Source organism: Erinaceus europaeus, chromosome 12, assembly GCF_950295315.1.
Source record: "Erinaceus europaeus chromosome 12, mEriEur2.1, whole genome shotgun sequence".
Classification (NCBI taxonomy): Eukaryota; Metazoa; Chordata; class Mammalia; order Eulipotyphla; family Erinaceidae; genus Erinaceus; species Erinaceus europaeus.
The window spans coordinates 84,217,611-84,242,008 of record NC_080173.1 but is presented as its reverse complement, the minus strand read 5'-3'; the positions used below and the strand labels follow the sequence as shown (position 1 = coordinate 84,242,008).

General features: G+C 45.6%; 2 protein-coding genes across 3 annotated transcripts; one reads left to right on the top strand and one right to left on the bottom strand.

The window, feature by feature from the left end:
• The first annotated feature begins 228 nt into the window (after positions 1 to 228).
• Positions 229 to 17,559, top strand: RPAIN (RPA interacting protein). 2 transcript variants are annotated; one of them, XM_007521276.3, is made up of 7 exons: positions 488 to 808; positions 5,748 to 5,918; positions 9,301 to 9,361; positions 13,776 to 13,887; positions 14,034 to 14,097; positions 15,747 to 15,887; positions 17,358 to 17,559. In XM_007521276.3, exons 1-7 carry the CDS (start codon positions 728 to 730, stop codon positions 17,385 to 17,387), a joined length of 660 nt encoding a protein of 219 aa, XP_007521338.2. In that variant the 5' UTR covers positions 488 to 727; the 3' UTR covers positions 17,388 to 17,559. The 2 variants fall into 2 exon arrangements, with proteins under 2 accessions (XP_060060242.1, XP_007521338.2); XM_060204259.1 differs by lacking the exons at positions 14,034 to 14,097; positions 17,358 to 17,559 and having other exon boundaries at positions 229 to 808; positions 15,747 to 15,882.
• On the bottom strand, positions 17,543 to 23,731 carry C1QBP (complement C1q binding protein). Its single transcript, XM_007521267.3, has 6 exons — positions 23,426 to 23,731; positions 23,013 to 23,163; positions 20,663 to 20,756; positions 18,364 to 18,459; positions 18,107 to 18,226; positions 17,543 to 17,860 (listed from the first exon to the last, which is right to left on the bottom strand). The coding sequence occupies exons 1-6, from the start codon at positions 23,649 to 23,651 to the stop codon at positions 17,711 to 17,713; spliced, it is 837 nt and encodes a 278-aa protein (XP_007521329.1). The 5' UTR covers positions 23,652 to 23,731; the 3' UTR covers positions 17,543 to 17,710.
• Between the last annotated feature and the right edge of the window lie 667 nt (positions 23,732 to 24,398).

Sequence of the window (24,398 nt, the reverse complement as noted above, 5' to 3'; positions counted from 1 at the left end):
TCAGAAAGCGGCATCCCCAAAAGGCTACCAGTCGTTGGTTAAGAGTTTATGTTGACGCCAGAGGAGGAGGGTGTAGAGTGACCGGTTAAACGCCTGCTTAGAGAGAGCGACGGCGGTTGGGGACCAGACGGTGGCGCACCGGGCTAAACGCACATAAGCGCAGGATCCCGGTTGGAGCTTCTAGCTCCCCATCTGTTGGCAGGGGGCCCGACCCCGCCTCACATGCAGTGAAGCAGGTCTCTAGGTCTTTCTACCCTTTCCCCTCTCAAATGTCTCTGTCATATCAGATAAAATGAAAGAAATGGCCGCCAGGAGCAGTGGATTTGTAGTGCCAGCACCACCGAGCTAAAAAAAATTTTTAAAAAGCGAAGACGTTACTGAAAATCCAGTGCCTAGGGTAGAGCCTGGAACTTAAGTATCTAGTTGCGTACTAGGCACCTCGACCTTATTTATCTTTGTTATATATTTTCCTTTATTTTTTCTTTATTAGGGGGGGGTTGCCTGGTTTATCTTAAATATACAAAACCCCCCCCTAATCTGGGACGGCTTGACCTCACAGGTGTCATTCCTTGGGGTGGCCCCAAATCTGCCTTCGCGTAGGGTTGGCCAATAAGGAAACAGTTCCCAGAATTCCTCGCTATTTATTGCGCTCAGCACTAAACTACAACTCCCAGGATTCCGCGCGCTGTTGGGGGCGGGGTCTGCCGGTGGCGTCTCCCGCGAAGAGATGGCTGAGCCGTCCAAGTCGCCCCACCGTTCTCTGTACAAACTGGCGGGTTCTCCTCCTTGGAAAGAGACTTTCAAAAAGGTGAGCGTGGGGATTGGGAAGCCTTGAGTGAGCCACCGTCACTCCGTCGTTTCTGGGAGCCGCTGTGCCTGTCGAGTGATAGGGGGGCTCCAGGACCTGCCGACCGCCCCAGAATTTCCACCGTTGGATCCGCTTCACCCGCCGCCCTGCTGCCTCCGGAGTTTCTGGGCTCCGGGGTGTGAGAGGAACTTTGACGAATCCTAGGAAGAAGCTTTCATTTTGGATTCGGGTTTGTTTTTAAATTTGAAGTAGCCGTGACCACTCCTCAACAATGACAGAAATGACACCACGATGTTAACAGAAGCACATTATTACTGTTTAATTAATTAATTGATTTATTATTGGATAAAGACAGAAATTGAGAAGGGAAGGGGAGATATGGAGGGACAAAGACAAGAGAGACACCTGCCGCCCTACAGGTGGGGACCAGGGGCTTGAACCTGGGTCCTTGCTCACTGTAGTGTGTGCGCTCAACCAGGGGCGCCCCCGATGAGGCACTGTGTCTGTCTGTCTGCCTATCTACCTACCTAGCTTCTCTATCTGTCTATCACCTATCTACCTAGCTTCTCTGTCTGTCTGCCTATCTACCTATCTTTTCTGTCTATCACCTGTCTACCTATCTTCTCTATCCGTCTGTTTGTCTGTCTGTCTATCCCATGAGAGAGAGAAGCCACTTGTATTCCAGAGACAAGTGTCAGATCCTCTCTTCCGTGCCTGGCTACCGAGCCTGAGCCGAGTTGTAGGTCACTCTGAACTCCGCCTGGCTCCTGGTGTGCCGCCTTCCTCTCCAGGATCCTTGAAGTGGTGGATTTGTCCCAGGAAAGTCACGAGATGCTCGGAGTGACTATTTACAACATTTACTGTTGACATTTTAAGGACGGTAATTTTTTTTTTTTTAAGGGGTGAAGTTGGGGAATATTATGTGCATTGTAGAATTTTTAAAATTTTTATTAATTTTTTAATTTTTTATTTAAGAAAGGAGACATTAATAAAACCATAGGTTAGGAGGGATACAACACCACACAATTCCTGTCACCCAATCTCCATATCCCATCCCCTCCCCTGATAGCCTTCCCATTCTCTATCCCTCTGGGAGCATGGACCCAGGGTCATTGTGGGTTGCAGAAGGTGGAAGGTCTGGCTACTGTAATTGCTTCCCCGCTGAACATGGGCGTTGACTGGTCGGTCCATACTCCCAGTCTGCCTCTCTCTTTCCCTAGTAGGGTGGGTCTCTGGGGAAGCAGAGCTCCAGGACACATTGGTGGGGTCTTCAGTCCAGGGAAGCCTGGCCGGCATCCTGATGGCATCTGGAACCTGGTGACTGAAAAGAGAGTTAACATACGAAGCCAAACAAATTGTTGAGCAATCATGGACCCAAAGGTTGGAATAGTGGAGATCAAGTGTTGGGGGGTACTCACTGCAAAGTAAACTCTAGTGTACTTCTGCTTTCAGGTATATATTTTGCACTAGTTTATGGATACGTGTGAACATACCCTCTATCTCAGGGGACCTGGTCTATATCTAGGTTTTGGGACTTTGTTAGGAAGTGAACCACCTGGAATGGAATTAGAGAATACTATGAAAGGAAAGGTCTCACCCGAGTAATGAAGCTGAAGGGTTGTCATTCCACACGTGAAGTCTCTGGACACAGTCTGAGCTGAAGCATGCTGAGGTGGCAATCACTGCATTGATTAGGTTGCAATCGGCAGATGCAATATTATTTGATATGAATTGAGAGGAGCATGCAGGAAAGTGGACCCCACCCTAAGGTTCCAGGACTGGGGGAAATAAAGGCTTTATAGTGGAAATGTGAGGTTCCTGCTGTCTTAGGGTTCAAGAAGAAACAGATAGTTATTATCATCATCACATTATTTGGTAATTGGGTTAACTTTGAAAAGTCCCTTTGTTAGGGGTTGCTGTATAGTACCCAGTATCTTGTATGCAGCTGTGCCACCGGTTATTTCTGGTCTACTTGGTCTAGGCTTTTGAGAGAGTCCGGATGTCAAAGACACGGCCTATATATTAAAGACTCAGTCTGTGTTTTAAAAACTTCGAGAACATACAATCAACTTTTCCCCCTCTCATATTAACTAGTGATTTATATGACTACACTTTACTAGGAGTGTACATAAACACCATTCCCACCACCAAAAGACTGTGTCCCATCCCTCCCACCCACCCCCGCCGGCCCAGTAAGCTGCATGTCTACCCTCCCCCTCACCACAAGGTTTTTACTTTAGTGCCCTACTTTCAATTTAGTCAGATCCTGCTTTTAGTTTCCCTTTCTAATCTTCTTTCTCAACTTCTGTTGATTAGTGGGATCATCCCATACTCATCTTTATCTTTCTGACTTAGCTCACTTAACATAATTCTTTCTAGCTCTGTCCAAGATGGGTCAGAGAAGGTGGGTTCATTGTCCTTGATAGCTGCATAGTATTCCACTGTGTATCTATACCACAGCTTTCTCAGCCACTCATCTGCTGTTGGGCACCTGGGTTGCTTCCAGGTTTTAGCTATTATGAATTGTGCTGCTATGAACATAGGAGTACACACCTCTTTTTGGTTGAGTGTTGTGGAGTCCTTGGGGTATAACCCCAGGAGAGGAATTACTGGATCATATGGAAGGTCCATGTCTAGCCTTCTGAGAGTTCTTCAGACTGCTCTCCACAGAGGCTGGACCAGTTTACATTCCCAGCAGCAGTGCAGAAGGGTTCCTCTGTCCCCACAGCCTCTCCAGCATTTGTTGCTGCTGTCCTTTTTGATGTATGCCATTCTCACAGGGGTGAGGTGGTATCTCAGTGTTGTCTTAATTTGCATTTCTCTGACAATCAGCGACCTGGAGCAGTTTTTCATATGTTTGCTAGCCTTTTGGATCTCCTCTGAGATGAATGTTCTGTTCATATCCTCTGCCCATTTTTGGATGGGGTCATTTGCTTTTTTGGTGCTAAGTTTGCTGAGCTCTTTGTATATTTTGGTGATTAGTCTCTTGTATGATGTATGGCATGTGAAGATCTTCTCCCATTCCATGAGGGGTCTCTTTGTTTGTGTGATAGTTTCTTTGGCTGTGCAGAAGCTTTTCAATTTGATGATTTGTTTTTGCTTTAGTCTTACTTGCAATTGGGTTTGTTTCATCAAAGATGTCCTTGAAGTTTAGGTGGGAAAGTGTTTTACCAATGTTTTCCTCTAAGTATTTGATTGTTTCTGGTCTAACATCCAGGTCTTTGATCCATTTGGAGATGATTTTTGTTTCATCTTTATTTATTTATTATTCATGGGAGAGAGACAGCCAGATATCGAGAGGGGAGAGGAAGACAGGAAGAGAGACACCTGCAGCCCCACTTCACTACTCACAAAGCTTTCTCCCTGCACGTGGACCAGGGCCTTGAACCTGGCTCCTTGAGCACTGTAAGATGTGCAGGTGTGCCACCACCCAGCCCCTCCATTGTAGAATTTTTAGCAGCATCCCTTATTTATTATTATTATTTATTTATTCCTTTTTGTTGCCCTTGTTTTATTGTTGTAGATATTATTGTTGTTGTTGGGTAGGATAGAGAGAAATGGAGAGAGGTGGGGAAGACAGGGGGGAAAAGACAGACACCTGCAGACCTGCTTCACCACCTGTGAAGCGACTCCCCTGCAGGTGGGGAGCCGGGGACTTGAACCGGGATCCTTACGCCGGTCCTTGCACTTGGCACCACCATCTTTTACTTACCAGATGTCAGAAACCCGAGAGCTAGAGTAGTAACTCAAGTGTCTGCAGACATTCCCTGCGCTGAGAAAGACACAGGCCTCCGGGAGCGCTTCAGAGTCACAGCGAGGTTAGGGGAGGGGATGTAATCGCCATGCAGTCACAGAGCCACACCTCATGCCACAGCACGCCATGCCAGTAGGGTAAGAACACATAGGTCCCCAACAGGCGCTGGCCCGGCTCTTGGTCACGAGTTAAGGAACTTGTGAGGAGGGAGCCCCCATCCCAGTCTGGAATCTTGGTGCCATCTGGGTCCACGTGATCAGGAAGGGACAGGCCAACCGCCTCTGGTGGGAAGGGCTTGGTGTCCACCCTCTCAGGACTCCATGTAGAGGTTCTAGGCCTCGACCCAGCCCGGGGCTCCATCTCTCTGACAATTCGCAACTAACTGTCCTGCCTAAGGAACTAAATTACCTCAAATTGAGAATCACTGTTATCCAGGAAGGCATTTGCCATAGTTATCTCTGGAGTCACAGGACTCGGGAAAACAACATAAATGTCACATAAGCAGCACAGTGTAGCACCCTGGCATCTAAGAGAGCACATGGAATTGGTGATCTGGGAATACATGAGCAAAGCATGATTTCACTTTACCTGCATGTGACTAAGGACCAAATTTTTAGATTTTTTAAAAATGATCTTTATTGAGGGAGTCAGGTGGTAGTGCAGCGTGGCGCAAAGGGCAAAGACTGGCATAAGGATCCCAGTTGGAGCCCCCGGCTCCCCACCTGCGGGGGGTCACTTCACAAGCGATGATGCAGGTTTGCAGGTGTCTATCTTTATCTCCCCCTCTCTGTCTTCCCCTCCTCTCTCTATTTCTTTCCTATCCAACAACGACGACACCAATAATAATTACAACAATAAAACAAGGACAACAAAAGGGAATAAATAAATAAATATTTTAAAGGAAAAAAAAGATCTTTATTGGATAGAGACATCCAGAAATCGAAAGGGTTGGGGGTGATAGAAAGGCAGAGAGACAGACACCTGCAACACTGCTTCACCACATGCAAAGCTTTCCTTCTGCAGGTGGGCATCAGAGGCTCAAACTCAGTCCTTGTACATTGTGACATGTGTGCTTAACCAGGTGTGCCACCACCCAGCCCCTGGACTGGTTTTGCTTTTTTTTAAAAATGGAATTATTTTTTGGAAAAGAAGAGACCAAAAAAAAATCTTTCTGCTTCTTCCTAGGGATGCCTGGAGAGAATGAGAAACAGCCGCGACAGAGTTCTGAACAGATACCGCCAGGCTGAGGGCAACGTACCAGGGAGCACTCAGACCGCCCTTCTGGTGCAGGAGGTGATGGAAGAAGAGTGGAACGCTTGGCAGCCAGTGAAGAGCTCTCCAGAGGCCCTGGCTCAGGTCAGGCTGAATGTGATTCCAGGGGAGGTGTTCTGGTGTCAAAAATACCAGATGTTCGGGACATCTGGTATTTGAGCAAGAAAGGAAGCGTAATAAATTATTTGTCATTTAACAACAACAACAACAAAAAGTCTGGCTAATGCCCTCTCTAGGCCTGTGTACCCAAGTCCTCTAAACCCAGCCACCCTCCTGTCTCCAACCCAACCCTCAGTCCTGATTCTTTTTTTTTTTAAAGATTTTATTTATTAATGAGAAAGATAGGAGAGAGAGAAAGAACCAGACATCACTCTTGTACATGTGCTACCAGACCACTCTTTTTTTATATATATATATAAATATTTTTTTTATCAATGAGAGGGATAGGAAGAGAGAGAGAAAGAACCAAACATCACTCTGGTACATGTGCTGCCGGGGATGGAACTCAGGACCTCATGCTTGAGAGTCCAATGCTTCATCCACTGCGCCACCTCCCTGGACCACCTCAGTTGTGATTCTTAACTGCCTTTAACCAGGGTCCTATTACTTTTCTTGTTAAAGTCTTCTAGATTAGTGGTTCCTGAATACAGTCTATTGACCTGCTGAGTCACTGCACCATAATTACTTAGGGAATTTAACTCATTGGCACAGCACTTGAGAAATTTAATTTAGTAAGCATGGACTAGGAATTTCACTCTTTTTAAGATTTAGATAATTTATTTCATGAGACAGAGATGGGGTCAGTGGGGAGACCAGAGCAGCACTCTGGCAAATGTGCCTGGGATCAAGTTCTGGGGCTCGTGCTTGCCAGTCCAAAGTTTTGCCACTGCACCACTTTCCCAGTTGCAGAATCTCCCCTTTTATAAAGTCTGCAGTGACCCAGGAGGTGGCGTAGTGGGAGAGCTTTGGATTTCCAAACTTGAGATCCCAAAGTTGATCCCTATCACTTCATTTGCCAGAGTGTAGCTCTGATCCCTTTCTCCCGGTCCCTTATTCTTTCACAGTTAGTTTGAAACTATAACTTACATGAAATAAATCTAAAATAATGTCTCCGGGAACTTTCTGACTGTAATCTCAACCAGAACTGAGAAGTGGGTATGGGTAAGAAACAATTTCCCGTGTGTGTCAGGAAGAGCATTGGCAGAAGTCAAGCTTCTAGAATTCTGATTCTGGTTTTTCTGCTGACTCTTAACTTCATTCTGTCTCCTTGAAGTTTGGTTTTTTTTTATTTTTTAAAAAATGTATTTTCCCTTTTGTTGCCCTTTTTGTTTTATTGTTTTTTTAGTTGTTACTGTTGTTGTTGATGTTGTCATTGTTAGATAGGACAGAAAGAAATGGAGAGAGGAGGGGAAGACAGAGAGGGAGAGAGAAAGACAGACACCTGCAGACCTGCTTCACCGCTTGTGAAGTGACTCCCCTGCAGGTGGGGAGCCGGGGGCTCGAACTGGGATCCTTAGACGGATCCTTGCGCTTTGCGCCACATGCGCTAAACCTGCTGTGCTTACCGCCCAACTCCCCGAGTTTTTTCTTTTTTTTTTAAGTTTTAAAAATCTTTGACTATTTATTGGATAGAGAAGTCAAGAGGGAAGGGGGAGATAGACACTGCAGCACCGCTTCACCACTCATGAAGCTCCCCTACAGGTGGGGACCAGGGACTTGAACCTGGGTCCTTGCACATTGTAATGTCCTTATGCACTATAGTGTGTGTTTAACCAGGGGTGCCACCACCCAGCCCCTTGACCTTTTCGTTTTGTTCTGTTCTGTTGTCTTTGCATATGTAAAATGAAGAAGCTGGACTGGCAGAAAAGCTTGCTTGGATGGTGAGCTGCTTTTCCATGACTACAGTTCAGTTCCAGGCCTGCCTTTCCTCTCCTCGAATTGAAGGAAGTTTTGATGCTGTGATCTCTTACACTTTCTGTCTCTGTCTCTAACAAGATAAATTGAAAAATAATGCTAGTATTGTGAGGTGTATGTGAGAAAATGTGGTAACTGTTGTCAAAACATCAAGGCTATCTGTAGTGGTGCTTTGTCATTCAGTACATTATTTTTGTTTTCTAATATGCCTAATATTATGTTGTAGAACCACAACTAGTGTTGCGATAGCCCTCATACTTGATAGAGTGGCTCTGAAATGTTTTAAATTCATTTATGTATTGGATAGAGACAGAAATCAAGAGAGGGGAGTCGGGCAGTAATGCAGCGGGTTAAGCACACATGGCTCAGAGCACAAGGACCAGCTTAATGATCCCGGTTCAAGCCCCCTGCTCCTCACCTGCAGGGGAGTCGCTTCACAGGCGGTGAAGCAGGTCTGCAGGTGTCTATCTTTCTCTCCCCTTCTCTATCTTCTCCTTTCTCCATTTCTCTCTGTCCTATCCAACAACGATGACATCAGTAACAACAATAATAATAACAACAACAAAGGCAACAAAAGAATAAGTAAATATTTAAAAAAAAGAAATCAAGAGAGAAGGGGGAAATAGGGAGAGAGAGACACCTGCAACACTTCTTCACTGCTCATGAAGCTCCCCATTGCAATTGAGACTTGAACCCGAGTCCTAGCACATGATAACATATGCACTCAACCAGATGCACCACCATCTAGCCCCATCCCTCTGAAATTTACAAAGATTAGGATCTTTCTAGTGCACACTTAACTTTGTAAGAAAGGCATACTTAGCTTCTGTCGTATGCTTTACATTGGTTTGTTCTAGCCCTCCCCCGCCAAGAGAATTGGATGAGTCCTGTTAATTTCGCCGGCCTGCTTGGCCCCGCCCCAAGGAACCCCTAGAGAGGGTTCCTGAGTTCCAGAGTGACAGAGTTCCTGAGTTCATGAGTTCAAGAGGAAGAGAGAGAGGGCCAGAGAGTTCCTGAGTTCAAGAGTTTCAGGGTTACAGAGTAAGAGAGAGTTCCAGTGTGTCAGAGTTTCAGAGGGTTCCCCAGTAAGAGAGGGTTCCTGAGTTCCAGAGTAGAGTTCCAGAGTTCCAGAGTTGGAGAGTTCCTGAGTTCAAGAGTAAGAGAGAGTGTTTGTGCCGCCGCAAAGAGACAGCAGAGTTCTGTTTGGTGATTAATTTGTCTTAGTTTATGAATCGTTGTTCCTGAATAAAGAAATACAGCTTCCCTGCCCAGCCGTTGTCTCCGCGTCTCTGTTCACCACCGTGAAGCAAGCCAGCCTGGCCAGAGCCTCCGAATTTTAACAACAAGCTTCTGCTCAAATCTGGTGCCATTATTTTTGTCACTGGGTAGTTTAATTATTCGTTGATGTTTTCTCAGAATGATCAAATTGTTCCACTAACAGAGTAGTCGGTAGAAGGACCAGACTGATTTCCTTAGGTAATGCTGCGTCCTTCAAGCTTGCCTCCAAATACAGGACTTGTTTGCTTATTAGAATTTTACTTTTTTCTTGCAGTTGAAGGAGCTGATAGATCTGAGTGAGCTAGAGGAGATCCAGCAGGAGCTGTTTGACCAAGGTAACCTCTGGGAATAGTTTTCCTGCCTATATGTAACTGCTCGAATGCTGACCCTTTTCCTAAACAAAATTAGGTTATTGTTTGTTTGTTTTGCCGCCAGGGTTATCTCTGGGGCTCAGTGCCAGGCACTGTGAATCCAAAGGTCCTGGCAGCCATTTTTTTTTTTCATTTTATTGGATGGGACAGAGAAATTGAAAAGGGAGGGGGAGAAAGACAGACACCTGCAGACCAGCTTCACTGCTTGTGAAGCAGCTCCCCCTCCCCCACCACAGGTGGGGAGCTGTGGGCTGAAGCCTGGATCCTTGAATGGATGGAACCTTGCGCTTTGTACTATGGGTACTTAACTCGGTGTGCTACTGCCCGGCCCTCAACAAAATTAGTTTATAACTCCCCTGTACTTCCATCTTAAGTCGGGCGTCCAGAAAAACTCTGTTTTCACCATGAATTCTTGACTCAAGTATATCAGACCTTATGCTCAGACTTTACTCCATGATACAATTTACTCCTTCCTTATGAGTGCCCTTGAAATAATAGTTGAAGAGAATGTAGGGAGCTGGACAGATGGCATAATGGCTATGCAAAGTAACTTCCATGCCTGAGGCACCAAAGCTAGTCTGGTTCCCCAGCACCACCCCAAGTCAGAGTTGAACAATGCTTTGGTGAAAAGAAAAGAGAAATGAAGAGTTATTTATATATATGTAATGGAGTGTGTGTGTGTGTGTGTGTGTGTGTGTGTGTGTGTGTGTGTGTGTGTGTGCACATGAGACAGACAGAAAGACTGAGAGCCAAGCCAGAGTGCCACTCCAGTGGTGGAGATTGAACCAGGACCCTCAAGCATGAAGGTCGAAAGCTATCAGTTAAGCTGTTTCCTTAGCTGCCCATCTACTTATAGTTCTGGGGATTGAACTCAGAACCTCTTGCTTTTAATTTCAGTGCTCTAACCACTTTGTCACCATCCAGGCTGACTCTGGACAGAGCTCTTAATTTCTTTGTGCCTCAGTGTCTTCATTTTATATTCATCTATTTATTTTAAAAATTGTATATTTATTTACTATTTATTTACTATTTCAAGATGATGGTAGGAGATAGAAAAGGAGACAGAGTAGTCTGGCAGGTGGCACAGTGGGTAAAGTATTGGATTCTCAAGCATGAGGTTCTGAGTTCAGTCTCCAGCAGCACATGTACCAGAATGATGTCTGGTTCTTTCTTTCCTCCTATCTTTCTCATGAATAAAATATAGAAAAGAAAAGGAGACAGGGGCTGAATGGGGGCACACCCAGTTAAGCACATATAGTACTGAGTGTAAGGATCTGGGTTTGAACCCCACTCCCCACCCGCAGGGAAGAATTTTCACAAGTGGCACACCAGGTCTGCAAGTATCTGTCTCTCTCTCTCCCTCTATTATCACCCTCTCCCCTCTCAATTTCTTTCTGTCCTATCCAATAAAAATTTTTAAAAATGGGAAAAATGGCTGCCAGTAGCAATGGATTCATCATGCTGGCACTGAGCCCCAGCCAGTACCCTAGTGGCAATAAAGAGAGAGAGAGGGAGGGAGGGAGGGAGACAGACACCTGCAATACTGCTTTACCATTTGTAGACCTTCCCTTCTGCAGGTGGGGACGTGGTGCTTGATCCCCAGTCTTTGTGCACTGTAATGTGTGTGCTCAAGCAGGTGTGCACAACCCAATTCCAGTGCCTTCCTTTTAAAATATGAGTACTGATACCGAAGAAGTTAATCATGTGAATGGCTTCAACTAGTGTTTAACACATAGTAAAGCGTGCTGCTAGTTGTTACATTTGTTATTGCAGTGACATATTGACTCCAGTGGTACTGTACGTTCCTTGAGTTTTCTTTTTATATTTGATTTTTTGCTTATTATTACAAGATAAAGAATGAGAAAGAGTGGCAGGGGTAGACAGCATAGTGGTTATGCAAAGAGACTCTCATTCCTGAGGCTCCAAAGTCCCAGGTTCAGTCCCCCACACCACCATAGGCCAGAGCTGAGCAGTGCTCTGGCAAAAGAGACAGAGAGAGAACAAACAAAGATAAGAGTATCACTCTGCCACATGGGTTGCCAGAGATCAAAATCAGAGTCTCCTGCTTCCAAATCCAGCTAGATAATAACTGAACACTCCCAGGTCTGACGTTTGATTTTGTTGGTTGGTTGGTTGGTTTTTCCCAGAGCAGAGCAGAGATATGCTCAAGCTCCAGTTCATGATGGTGTCAGGGATTGAATTTAGGACCTCTTGTGCCTAGGCAAGAAATTCGGTTGTGTAAACCACTATGCTATTTTCTCCAAGCCCCCAATGTTTGGTTACTTAAAAGATTTATTTTGGGAGGGGGGTAGAGAACATGATGGTTATGCAAAGGAACTCTTAATGGCTGAGGCTCCAAAGTCCCAGGTTAAGTCCCCTGTACCACCATAAGCCAGAGCTGAGCAGTGCTCTGGTAAAGGAAAGAAAAAAAATTATTTTAGGCTTTCAGTCCCTACCTGCAGGGGGAAGCTTTGCCAACAATGAAGCAGTGCTGCAGGTACCCTTCTTTCTTTCCTGTATTCACCCACAACCCCGTTTCTGTCTCCAGGGGCACCTGGAGTCCTTGATTTGTCATGCAGGCACTGAGTCCCAGTAATTACTCTCCTGGGAAATAATGATTTTTTATTTTTATCAGAACACTGTTCAGTTCTGTCTTATGGTGGTGCGGGGGATTGAACCTGGGATGTTGGAGCCTCAGGCATGAGAGCCTCTTTGCATAACCGTTATGCTCTCTACCCTCCACCCTTTCTAATTTTTTTAATATTTATTTATTCCCTTTTGTTTCCCTTGTTTTATTGTTGTAGTTATTATTGTTGTCATCATTGTTGGATAGGACAGAGCAAAATGGAGAGAGGAGGGGAAGACAGTGGGGGAGAGAAAGATAGACACCTGCAGACCTGCTTCACTGCCTGTGAAGCGACTCCCCTGCAGGTGGGGAGCCGGGGGCTCGAACCCGGATCCTTATGCCAGTCCTTGCGCTTTGCGCCACCTGTGCTTAATCAGCTGCGCTACCGCCCGACTACCAGGAAATAATGATCTATTAGACAGTTATCACATGAGTGGGTTTAGCAATCTTGGTAAATCCTTTGTTATGGCAAAAATCTGAAACTTGCTGAGTCTGTTAATAGGGCAATTGGATTTCAATATGGTGTCCACCTTTGTTACTCTTAGTAAGATTGCAGAGGGCATTAGGAAGGTACTGGTAGTTTGATAAAACACCCCCCCCCCCACAACATCCCAGATTAATGTTCCACACCTAAGAGATACTTTCTCTCTTTTCTTAAATTTTTTTCTTTTTTTTTAAATCTTATCACTGGATAGACAGAGAAATTGAGAGGGGCCAGGAAAGATAAGAGAAAGTGAGAGACACCTGTAGAACTGCTTCATCACTCATGAAGCTTCCCTCCTGCAGGTGGGGACCAGGGGCTTGAACTTGTGCACTTTAATGTGAGTGCTTAACTAGGTGCACCAGCTTCTGGCCCTCAGATACCTTCTCTTTTGTAGCTTGTTTGGTGCGGTTTCTTTCTTGGATAGGGCTTTTCTCTGTGTCTTACCACCAGGGTACTGGCCAATTCCCTATTCTGTGAGAGCTTGCTCATCTGAGATTCACATCTGTTTCCCCGCTGATGGTTTAGCTCTGCTGTTATCACAAGAGGAGGTATACACAGGTCCTCCCTATTCAGCCATCTGAGATGCACCCCCCTTTATTAATGTTTATCCCCTTCCCTACCACACAGTGTTATTGAAGGTATGCTGAATGAATGAGTGAATGTAGTTTCTGAGCACAGGATTTGAGTATATCGATGTTGGAGAACAGGTCACCGGATTCAGCAGGGTAGGCCTGGTGTCAGAAGTAAGCATCCTTTGTCAACTTCCTCCAGCTGCCCTTGGAACCCTGACACTCTACAGCTCTGTTCCTCTGGCAGCCAATGATTTGTGAGAGCTGTCTCCTGGGACCTCAGGCTCAGCTTGTCACCTCATGTGCTCATAAGGAAGAGGACAGACGGGGGAGCAGGCTCCCACAAGATAGATAAAGCTAGGCTGACAAGTCAGCTAGTGACTGGTAGCATTTTGTATTATTTACTTATTTATGTATTTATTTATTCATTCAGTGGAGGGAGCTGTTGAGTGTGAAGCTTAGGTTTGGCAAAATAGCTCTCACTTGCAGAGTTGTGCTTTGGCATGGCATGTGACCCAGGTTCGAGCCCGGCCCCCACCTCACTGAAGGAAGTTCTGGTTCTGTGGTCTCTTGCTTGTGCTTGCTCTCTCTTTCTCTCTCTGCCTCTGTGAGAGAAAGAAAAGAAGTAGAGTGAAGCTTAGCATTAACACCAGGACGGTCTGGATGAAGGAGGCACTCCAAATGTTCTCTGTCTTTCAGAACAGTCTATCATCAGGGAATATGAGAAGAACCTGCAATTTGATGAAAAGAATCTCAACATTATTCTTGCTGAGTGGGAAGCAAACCCCCTCATCTGCCCTGTGTGTACAAAGTAAGAGTTTTCCAACCTTTTCAGCTTTGCTGATTCCTACCCACTCCAAGACAAGTGTGTTTAACTCCCAACATGTATTGCCTGGAAATGCTTGAGGCTCTCAGTCTCCTGGCCATGATGCTCTGGGATCCCGATTCCATTTGCAGGTGCAACCTGAGAGTAGCAGATGGTGTGGTCAGCTGTCAGTGTGGCCTGCGCATTCCCTCTCATGTGAGTGTCCCAGACAGAAACTTTACACCTCCTCTGCCCACATACATCTATTTCCTTTTTCTTTATTTTTGTGTAATATTTTTTATCTATTATTGTGTAAGGCAGAAATTGAGAGGGGGGATGGGAGATAGAGAGGGAGCTGGGCAGTGGTGTACCAGGTTAAGCACACTAGTACGAACGAAGCACAAGGACCCGCGCAAGGGTCCCACTTCAAGCCCCCGGCTCCCCACCTGCAGGGGGGTCGCTTCATGAGTGGTAAAGCAGGTCTGCAGGTGTCTATCTTTCTCTCCTGCTATGTCTTCACCAGCTGCGAAGTGACTCCCCTACAGGTGGGGAACTGGGTGCTCGAACTGAGATCCTTATGCCGGTCCTTATGCTTTGCGAGCCAGGTGCATTTAACCAGCTCCACTACCACCTGACTCCCATAAAAAGACTTTTAGGGAGTCGGGCTGTAGCGCAGCGGGTTAAGCGCAGGTGGCGCAAAGCACAAGGACCGGCATAAGGATCCCGGTTCGAACCCCGGCTCCCCACCTGCAGGGGAGTCGCTTCACAGGCGGTGAAGCAGGTCTGCAGGTATCTATCTTTCTCTCCTCCTCTCTGTCTTGCCCTCCTCTCTCCATTTCTCTCTGTCCTATCCAACAACGACAACAACAATAAAAAAACAAGGGCAACAAAAGGGAATAAATAAATAAAATAAATATTTAAAAAAATAGACTTTTATACCTGAGACTGCAAGGCAATCCTTGGCACCCTAGACAAAGCAGAGCAATGCTCTGGTAAAATATAGAAATAAAAGATCTTTTAGAGAAGCATAATTTTACCCACCTGTTTTGTTAGTTTACATAATATGTAAGTAAAGTACAGTGGCGGGAGTGTCGGGTGCAAGGACCAGAGTAAGGATCCTGGTTCGAGCATCCGGCTCCCCACCTGCTATTATAATAGTTACACAAAAAGACTTTTGCACACAGAGACAGAAAATGCACTTTAGTACCAAAACTTCTCCCAGTGCTTTGGGTGTCAGGCCTCAGCCCGAGTCATGCCCATGGCAAAGCAGAGCCAGCAGTATTTTTTTTTTCCTTTTTATGTGATAGGACAGGGAAAACTTGAGGATCAGGAGAGAAACGTCTGTAGTACCATTCTGCCACTTGTGAGCGGAGACTTGAACCTGCCCTTACATGGTTATGCATGTGCTCAGCTGGGTACATCACTGTCCAGTCCCTGACTCAAGAGCATTCATTTTTTAAAGATGTTTTAATATATCTATTTATTACCTTGTTACCCTTGTTGTAACTATTATTGATGTCATCGTTGTTGGCTAGGACAGACAGAAATGGAGAGAGGAGGGGAAGACAGAGGGGAGGAGAGCATAGACACCTGCAGACCTGCTTCACCACCTGTGAAGCGACTCCCCTGCAGGTGGCTCGAACTGGAATTCCTTATGTCGGTCCTTGCGCTTTGCGCCACTTGCACTTAACCCACTGCTCTACCGCCCGACTCCAAGAGCATTTATAAAGGCTCAAAGAATTAAGCCATCACGAGATTAGACAGACTGTATTGGCTTAATAATTGGTGTGAGAAGTCAGGACTTTCAAACTATTGACTAGGAAATAGCCAAGTCTAGGTTGTAGATTAACTTTCTTACTTCTTAGTCTCCAGAGTTGACAGAGGAGAAACTTCGTGCCCGTTTAGAGGACAGTATGAATGAGCACAGTTTATACTGTCGTCACACACCTGAATTTTCAGTCACGGTAATGGCAGAAGAACACCCCAGTCTTTTCATGCGCTGTCTGGTGAGTTTCTCATGAGACCCAGTGGTAAAAGTGGGTCAGTGAAATGCTTCTGCTGCTACTTCCGTAGAAATAATAACTTCAAATAGGTTGTTTAAACTACAGCGGAAGAAGTTACATACATAGACAAATGAAAGTCAGGGTCAGGTAGTGAGGGCTCACCCAGTAGGGCATTTACATTGTCATGCACTAGGACCCTAGTTCAAGGCCCCAGGCCCACCGGCAGAAGTAGCTTCACAAGCAATGGGAGTGCTAAGTGTCTCTCGTTCTCTCTCTCTTTACCTGCCTCTCGGTTTCTTTCTCTCACGCTATCAAAAAGGGGGTGGGGCAGGCAGTGGTGCACTGGGTTAAGCACATGGTAATGCACTGTACTGGGTGTACCAGTGCTCAGGCCCTACAGTTGTTTTTAATGTCAAATAGTACTTACCTGATCAGTGAACATTTAACTAAGTTTCTTTTTAAAGTTACCTAATTCTGCTTAATTTTTTAAAAATTTATTCATGAGAAATGTAGGAGAAAGAGCCAGACATCACTCTGGTACATGTGCTGCCGGGGACTGAACTCAGGACCCCACACTTGAGAGTCCAGTGCTTTATCCACTGTGCCACCTTATTTTATTTTATTTTTTTAGAGAAGAAAGACTGGGGAGTTTCAAGATAGCTCATCTGAGAGGGCACCTGCTTTGTCATGTGCACGACCCATTTTTTTTGTTGCCTCCAGGGTTATTGCTGGAGCTCATGAATCCACTATTTTTTCCCCTTTGGTTGCCCTGATTGTTTTTTTTTTATTGTTACTGTGGTTATTATTGTTATTGTTGGATAGGACAGAGAGAAATGGAGAGAGGAGGGGAAGACGGGGAGAGAAAGACACTTGCAGACCTGCTTCACCGCCTGTGATGCGACCCCCCTGCAGGTGATTTTTTTTGCCTCCAGGGTTATTGCTGGGACTGGTGCCTGCACCATGAATCCTCCTGGAGGATTTTGGCTCCTGGAGGCTGTATTTTCCCATTTTTTGTTGCCTATGTCGTTATTGTTGCTATTGTTGGATAGGATAGAGAATCGAGAGAGGTTGGGGAAGGCACAGAGGGGGAAAGATAAGACACCAGCAGACCTGCTTCACTGCCTGAGAAGCAACCCCTCTGTAGGTGGGGAGCCGGGGCTCAAACCAGGATCCTTATGCCTGTCTTTGTGCTTCACACCATATGCGTTTAACCCACTGTGCTACCACCCGGCCCCATGAATTTACTTTTAAGATTACTTATGAGAGGGAATCAGAGTATGACTCTGGCACATGTAATGCTGGGGATTGAACCTGGAGTCTCCTGCTTTCAGTCTAATGCTCTATCTATCCACAGCACCACTTCCTAGGCCACACTGCTGGTGATTCTCAAGCCACAGGATATAGATCCAAGATCAGAATTCCAGAAGTAGTTTTCTAGGAGTGTAACTGATACTTCTTTCTTTTTAAACATAGGCCTGTGGTATTTGGACTATGATCCTGTAGAGCCAGTCCTGACGGCATCTGTCTACTGGGTTGGAAACAGCTGGTCTCATCTGAGGTGGGGCCTTGTAAATAATAACAACCTTTTATTTATTTTGTGTTAAAACTTTTCAAACATCTCTGCTTGTTTCATAATGGAGTAGAATACAAACAAAAGATCTTGGAGATAAGCCAATTTTATTGTCTGTCATGTTATACAAAAATCAAGAGGGTAACAAATAATTTAAATTTGAATTATTTTCCATGATAGGAGGATAAAAATTATACCAGTATACGTGTCTGACTTCAATGTCTATTTTGTTCACTGGCCAAAGCCTGCCATACAGTTACTGACTCTTAACAAAGCCTCTGAGGTCCTCAAGAAAAGAGATGTACTCCCGGTGCTCCAGGGCGGTGCTGAGTTCCACCAGCTCATCAGCAAAAGTGTTGTCCACCCCTCGGTCCTCAAGGAAATCCATTAGGTGATCATACAAAGCCTACAAGGAGAAATAATATTTACTAAATTATGGTAATTTAGTAAAAGAAACTTAGTGCCACGAAAGTGAGTTCAGTAGGGCCATCTGTGTGGGCCAGGTTTGCAACGCAGAACCACATGGAAGTGATGTAAGACTCTGCTCTATCTGAATCAAAGTCAACTGGTACCCATACTTAAGCAGCTCCAAAATCAAGTTCTATAATCTGCGGCACCCATGTAAAAACAATCCCATCTCAAGCATACTCACCCAGTCCAGAGGTTCTGTGTTGAGTGTATAATTTGTGTCTTTCCATTCAGACTCGCCAGTAAACTGGAAGCTCACTTCCCTGATAGAGAAAATGTCATTCTCTTCTTCATCTTGTCCAACCTGAGGGGAAAAAAATAGTATTTGAGGAAACTGAAGGGCTTTCCAAGAAAAGCCACACATGTCAAAGGGATGACTTCCAGTTTCAGTATTTTTTTGTCCTAGACATGCCAGTGGCATAAGGCTGAAAACCTACATACCTCATCTTCTGGATAGTAACAGTCTAGCACAAGGGCCTTCTTGCCATCATCCTTTATAACTTCAACCACAAAATTGGGAGTTGACGTCAATTCAGACTGGGAAGATAAGAAAAACAAGCCAGTGTAGGTATCACTGCTGACAGAGGATGGTTGTCTACTAGAGATTGTACTACTAGAGAACACAGTTCGGTCCAAGCAGGGATGCCACTCGCTGGCTCCTACAGTTCAGTCCTGAAGACCACTATGATCAGTATATTATTTTAAGCGCACGTGGCATAAAGCACAAGGACAGGTGTAAGGATCCCGGTTCGAGCTCCTGGCTCCCCACCTGCGGGGGAGGATGGTGGGGCCTCACAAGTGGTGAAGCAGGTCTGCAGGTGTCTGTCTTTCTCTCCCTGTCTTCCCATCCTCTCTCCATTTCTCTCTGTCCTATCTAACAATGATAATAACTACAACAACGAAAAACAGTAAGCGCAACTAAAGGGAAAGTAAGTAAAAAAAAAAAAAAAAAAAGACTTATTGTAGCCCTGAGGTAGCAGTGATAATCACTGGATTCTTCATTTTAAAGTCCCAGATTCAATCCCTGGGCACCACATGTGCCAGAGCAATGCTGATTCCTTTTCATAAGTAATCTTAAAAACAAAGGACTTTGTTACAATGTTCCCAATAAGGAAGCCAAAGTCTTTTCAGTATCAAAGTCATGAGCAGGTCATTCAGAAGACTGGGAATGAAAGAAAAAAACAAGTTGGAGGGCTGGGGAAGATAGTATAATGGTTGCACAAAAAAGACTTTCAGGGCAGGGATAGATAACATAATGGTTATGCAAACAGACTGTCATGCCTGAGTCCCAGGTTCAATCCCCTGCACCACCATAAACCAGAGATGATCAGTGCTCTGGTAAAAAAAAAAAAAAAAAAAAAAAAAAGGTAAGCGCACATGGGGCAAAGCGCAAGGACCAGCATAAAGATCCCAGTTCAAGCCCCCAGCTCCCCACCAGCAGGGGAGTCGCTTCACAGATGGTGAAGCAGGTCTCCAAGTGTCTTATCTTCTCTCCCCCTCTGTCTTCCCTTCCTCTCTCCATTTCTCTGTCCTATCCTACATCAATACCAACAATAATAACCACAACGATTAAAAAAACAAACAAACACAAAAACAGGGTAACGAAAAGGGGAAAAAATGGCCTGGGCACCAGAAGCCCTGGAATCATGGTGCAGGCACTGAGCCCCAGCAATAACCCTGGAGGCAAAAATAAATAAATCTTTAAAAACAAAAAGCTAGGGTGGGGTAAACAGCATAATGGTTATGCAAAGACACTCTCATGCCTGAGACTCCTAAGTCCTAGGTTCAAACCCCCCCACACACCCCGAACCACCTCCCGTACCACCATAAACCAGAGCTGAGCAGTGCTCTGGTGTTTCTTCCATGTCTTTCGTCTATCTCAAAATACATAAGTACTTAAAAAAAAAAACAAAAAAAAAAGCTTAGAAGAATATGAGTTCAGTAATGTCCCAAGGTTGCTAGAGTACCCTACTGGTTTCAAGAATGCTTGCAATTCTTAAAACTCGGCAATACCCAAGCCTAGTCAAAAGGACTAGCAACACATGCAAAGATCTCTCCTTGTCAAAACCTGCTGCTTAACATATCTTGGGGCTGGGAACATAGCATGTTCATGCAAATGGATCCCATGTTCGAGGCTGTGAGGGCCCAGGTTCAATCCTTAGGACAATCATAAAACCAGACCTCTGGTCTTCCTCTTTCATTAAAAAAATAAAAGGGGGCCAGGTGGTGGCACACCTGGCTGAGCACACATGACAACACAAATGGATCTAGGTTCAAGCCCTTAGCCCCCCCTGCAGGAGGAAAGCTTCACAAGTGGTGTTTCCTGGTCTCTCTCCCCCTTCCTCTCAATTTCTGGCTGGTTGTCTCTATCCAATAAATAAAAGTAACAGCAATAATAGAGTTAAAAAAAAAATCTTGCTACCTTGGTTGAATGGCTCAGGTGTTACTTGTCTTTCCTTGGGAAAAGAAAAAAAAAAAAACCCAAATAATAATCTCCAAACTCAAACCAGCACAACAGCATCAGATTCAGTTCCTTTCCATTCAGAAAGCCAAGTCTAAGCTCCCAGTAATTTAGTCCTGGAAAAGCCAGAGAATCTTAATGCTAAAGCTGGCCAGAAACTGCTGTTCTGTATATAGAGGCCCCAAGGATGGTTTCTCTCGTCTTCACTCTTGTAGCACTTGAGAAACTAAAAAACATGCATGAAGTCTGCTAACAGGCTGCTCACGGTTATAAGCTTACCTCTTGCTCTTCACCCTTCTGCTCTTGGGCGACGTCTTCCTCCCCATCAAACGTTGATGGAATGCTATTGTTAATGTTGAAAGTGACAGTGATCCTAGAAAGGGAAAAAATCTTAAAGTCTCAGGTTCAATCCCCTGCACCGCCATAAGCCAGAGCTGAGCAGTGCTTTGGTAAAAAAACCAACCAAGCAAAAAAATCTATTTTGTTTATTTATCTTATGGGCCACACCCACAGTGCTTACAACTGGTTTGTGGTGGTGCTAGGGACTGGACCTTAGAGCTTCAGGTATGCAAATCTTTTACATGACTTTATGCTATCTCTCCAGCCCTTTTGGTATGTTTTTTTTTTTTATCTTTATTTATTGAATAGAGACACCAGAAATCAAGAGGGAAGGGGGGGATAGAGGAAGAGAGACACGTGCTGCACTGTTTCATCACCCATGAAGCCAGTGGGGACTGGGGACTTGAACGTGAGTCCTTGCACATTGTAACATGCGCTCTACCAGGTGTGCCATCACCCAGCCCCTTTAGTTTGTTTTTAAACTATTAATCTGACTGGTCAGGTAAGTGACCACACAGTGAGTTTAACAATGAACTTCCAAGCATGAGGTCCCAGAGTTCAATCTGTAGGGTATATGTCAGAGTAATACTCTGGTTTTCTCTTGATACTAAGAATAAAATCTTTTTGTCCCAGCCAAATACAGTCACATGTTGGTTACTTCTATAATATAATATATATAATATAATATATAATACATATAATATATATGATATATATCATATATATTATAACATATTATAATACTTATATATTATAATTATTATATAATTATAATATATTATATATTATAATATAAAATAGAGAAACTGTGTTCCCGTGGTCTGAGAGGTGGCGCAGTGGATAAAGCATAGGACTCAAGCATGAATGAGGCCCTGAGTTCAATCCCTGGCAACAATGTACCAGAGTGATGTCTGGTTCTTTCTCTTTCTCACTAATAAAGTCTTATTAAAAAAAAAAAAAAAAGAAGAAGAAGCCCCAATATGCTGCAATAAAGGACTTGGGGAAAAGTTTTTTTTTTTTACCAGAGCACTGATCAGCTCTGGTTTACGGTGGTGCAGGGCACTGAACCTGGGACTTCGAATCCTCAGTCATGACAATCTCTTTGCATAACCATTATGCTATCTACCCCTGCCCAGGGGAAAGTGTTATGTAAGGACAACAAGGGTCCAAGACTTGAATAAAAATTCCCATAAGCAGAGCCCGGTGGTGGTGCACCTGACTGAGAGCACGTTACAATGAGCAACAACTCAGCTGAGCCCTGGTCCCCACCCGAAGGGGGAAAGATTTCTGAGTGGTGAAGCAGGGCTGCAGGTACGTTGTCTATCTATCTCCCCCTTCTCAATTTCTGGCCGCCTCTACTAGATAGAATCTCTTCTGCAGCACTGCTAAGCAACTGGACACAAGTGCACTTACACTCATCGGAACATTACTGGCAGGAGTGGGTCATCACGATGGCACATCAGGCTGAGCATGGTACCGTGCACAAGGACCTTGGTTCAAGTCCCCACCTGCAGGGGGGAAGCTTCACAAGTGATGAAGCAAATCTGCAAGTGTCTCTCTTCCCCTCACCTCTCAATTTGTTCTATCAAAAAAAAAAAAAAAAGCCACAGGAGCAGTGGATTTGTAGTGCAGGCACTGAGCCCGTGATAACTGATAACCTCTCTTCCTGTCTCCCCTTTGCCCCTCAATTTTCTCTGTCCTATCAAGTGTTTTTTGTTTTTGCCTCCAGGATTATTGCTGGGACTCAGTGCCTGCACTATAAATCCACTGCTCCCGGAGGCCATTTCCCCCCATTTTGCTGCCCTTATTATTACTGTTGGATAGGACAGAAAGGGAAAGACACCTGCAGACCTGCTTCACAGCCTGTGACGTGACACCCCCCCTGCAGGTGGGGAGTTGGGGCTTGAACTGAGATCTTTATGCCAGTTCTTGTGCTTAGTGCCATGTGTGCTTAACCCGCTGTGCTACTGCCTGGCCTCTTTCAAGTATTTTTTCAAAGATTACCTGTAATGGGTCCAGTACTGGCTGTCATTTGCCCTAAGATAATAGCTGAAGGGGGTGGAGGAGGGAAAAGAGTAGAAAAGGCATAGGTATCTCGTGCCTAAGAGTGAAGATGTGGGTGGGAGCCAGTATAATAGCTGTGCAAAGACTGTCATGCCAGAGGCACCAAAGGCCCCAGGTTCAACCTCCAGCACCACTCAAACCAGAGCTGAACAGTAATTACTCAAGACCCAAACAGCTGGGCTAGGCCCCAAACTTAATCTCAGAGAGTCCCCAACCCAGTACTTACTTTTCTCCAGCAACTTTCCGCACCAATTTAGCCTCTGTCCCATTCACTTCCAGTTCCCAACCTCCAGACATCTTGGGGAGGGACTTATGCTTCTGTATCTTCTTTTCCGCCAGAATTTCATCATTGAGGAACTCAACAAAAGCTTTGTCCCCTACAATGAAAACCCACATGATTTAGAAAAAGCGAAGCCCATCGGGGGTGGGATTAGACAGCATAATGGTTATGCAAAGGGACACTCCTGCTCGAGGCTCCACAGTCCCAGGTTCAATCCCCGCACCACCATAAGCCAGAGCTGACCAATGCTCTAGTTAAAAGGAAAAAAAAAAAAAAAAGGAAAGCCCATCATTCTAAGCCATCAAGTAGCGAGTTGTTCTGGGGATCTTAGCTCAGTTCACAACCAGCCGGGCCCTCACCTTCCGTGTGCAGCGCGCCGCAGCCGCAGCCACAGGGCCTCGGAGGGCGCAGGAGCTCGGGCTGGCGCACCGACCCCGCGCGCACACCCAACAGGCCGAAGGGCCGCGCGCACGGCAGGGATACGGGCTGCGGCAGCTGCTGGAGCGGCAGGGAGAGCGCGGCGGCTCGGAGCCCCGCGACCGCGGAGCCTAGGAGGCGGGGTGCAGAGCGCAGAAAAGAGAACATCTCGGCGGCTGCAGACACGTGCAGGGGGCGGAAAGGACAACCAGAACCGCGCGAACGGGCTCCCCACCGGAAGTCCGGCTCTCAAGAGAAGCGCGCCGCTCTTTGGCTTAACAGGCCGGAAGGCACGATGGAGTCAGCGCGCCCCCTACTGGAGGCCTCCAGGGCAGCCTCCCGAGGAGGCCCTGAAACCCAGGGAGTGAACTTGCTTTTTTTTTTGGTTATTGCTGAGCTCGGTGCCTGCACCATGAATCCACCGCTCCTGGAGGCCATTTTTTTTCCCCCTTTTGTTGCCCTTGTTGTAGCTTCGTTGTGGTCATTATTATTGCCCTTGTTGACGCAATTCGTTGTTGGATAGGACAGAGAGAAATGGAGAGAGGAGGGGAAGACAGAGAGGGGGAGAGAAAGATAGACACCTGTAGACCTGCTTCACTGCCTGTAAAGTGACCTCCCATGCAGGTGGGGATCTGGGGGCTCGAACCGGGATCCTTATGCCGGTCCCTGCGCTTTGCGCCACATGCACTTAACCCACTGCGCCACCGCCCAACCCCCTTGCTTTTTTTTTTTTTTTTACCGGAGCGCTCTCAGCTCTGGCTTTTGGCAGTGTAGGGGATTGAATCTGGGACTTGAGAGCCTCAGGCATGAAAGATCAAAGTCTCTTTGCATAACCATTATGCTATACCCCCACCCTTTTTATTTTTAATTATCTTTATTTCCGGAATAAAGACAGCCAGAAATCTTTTAAGTTAC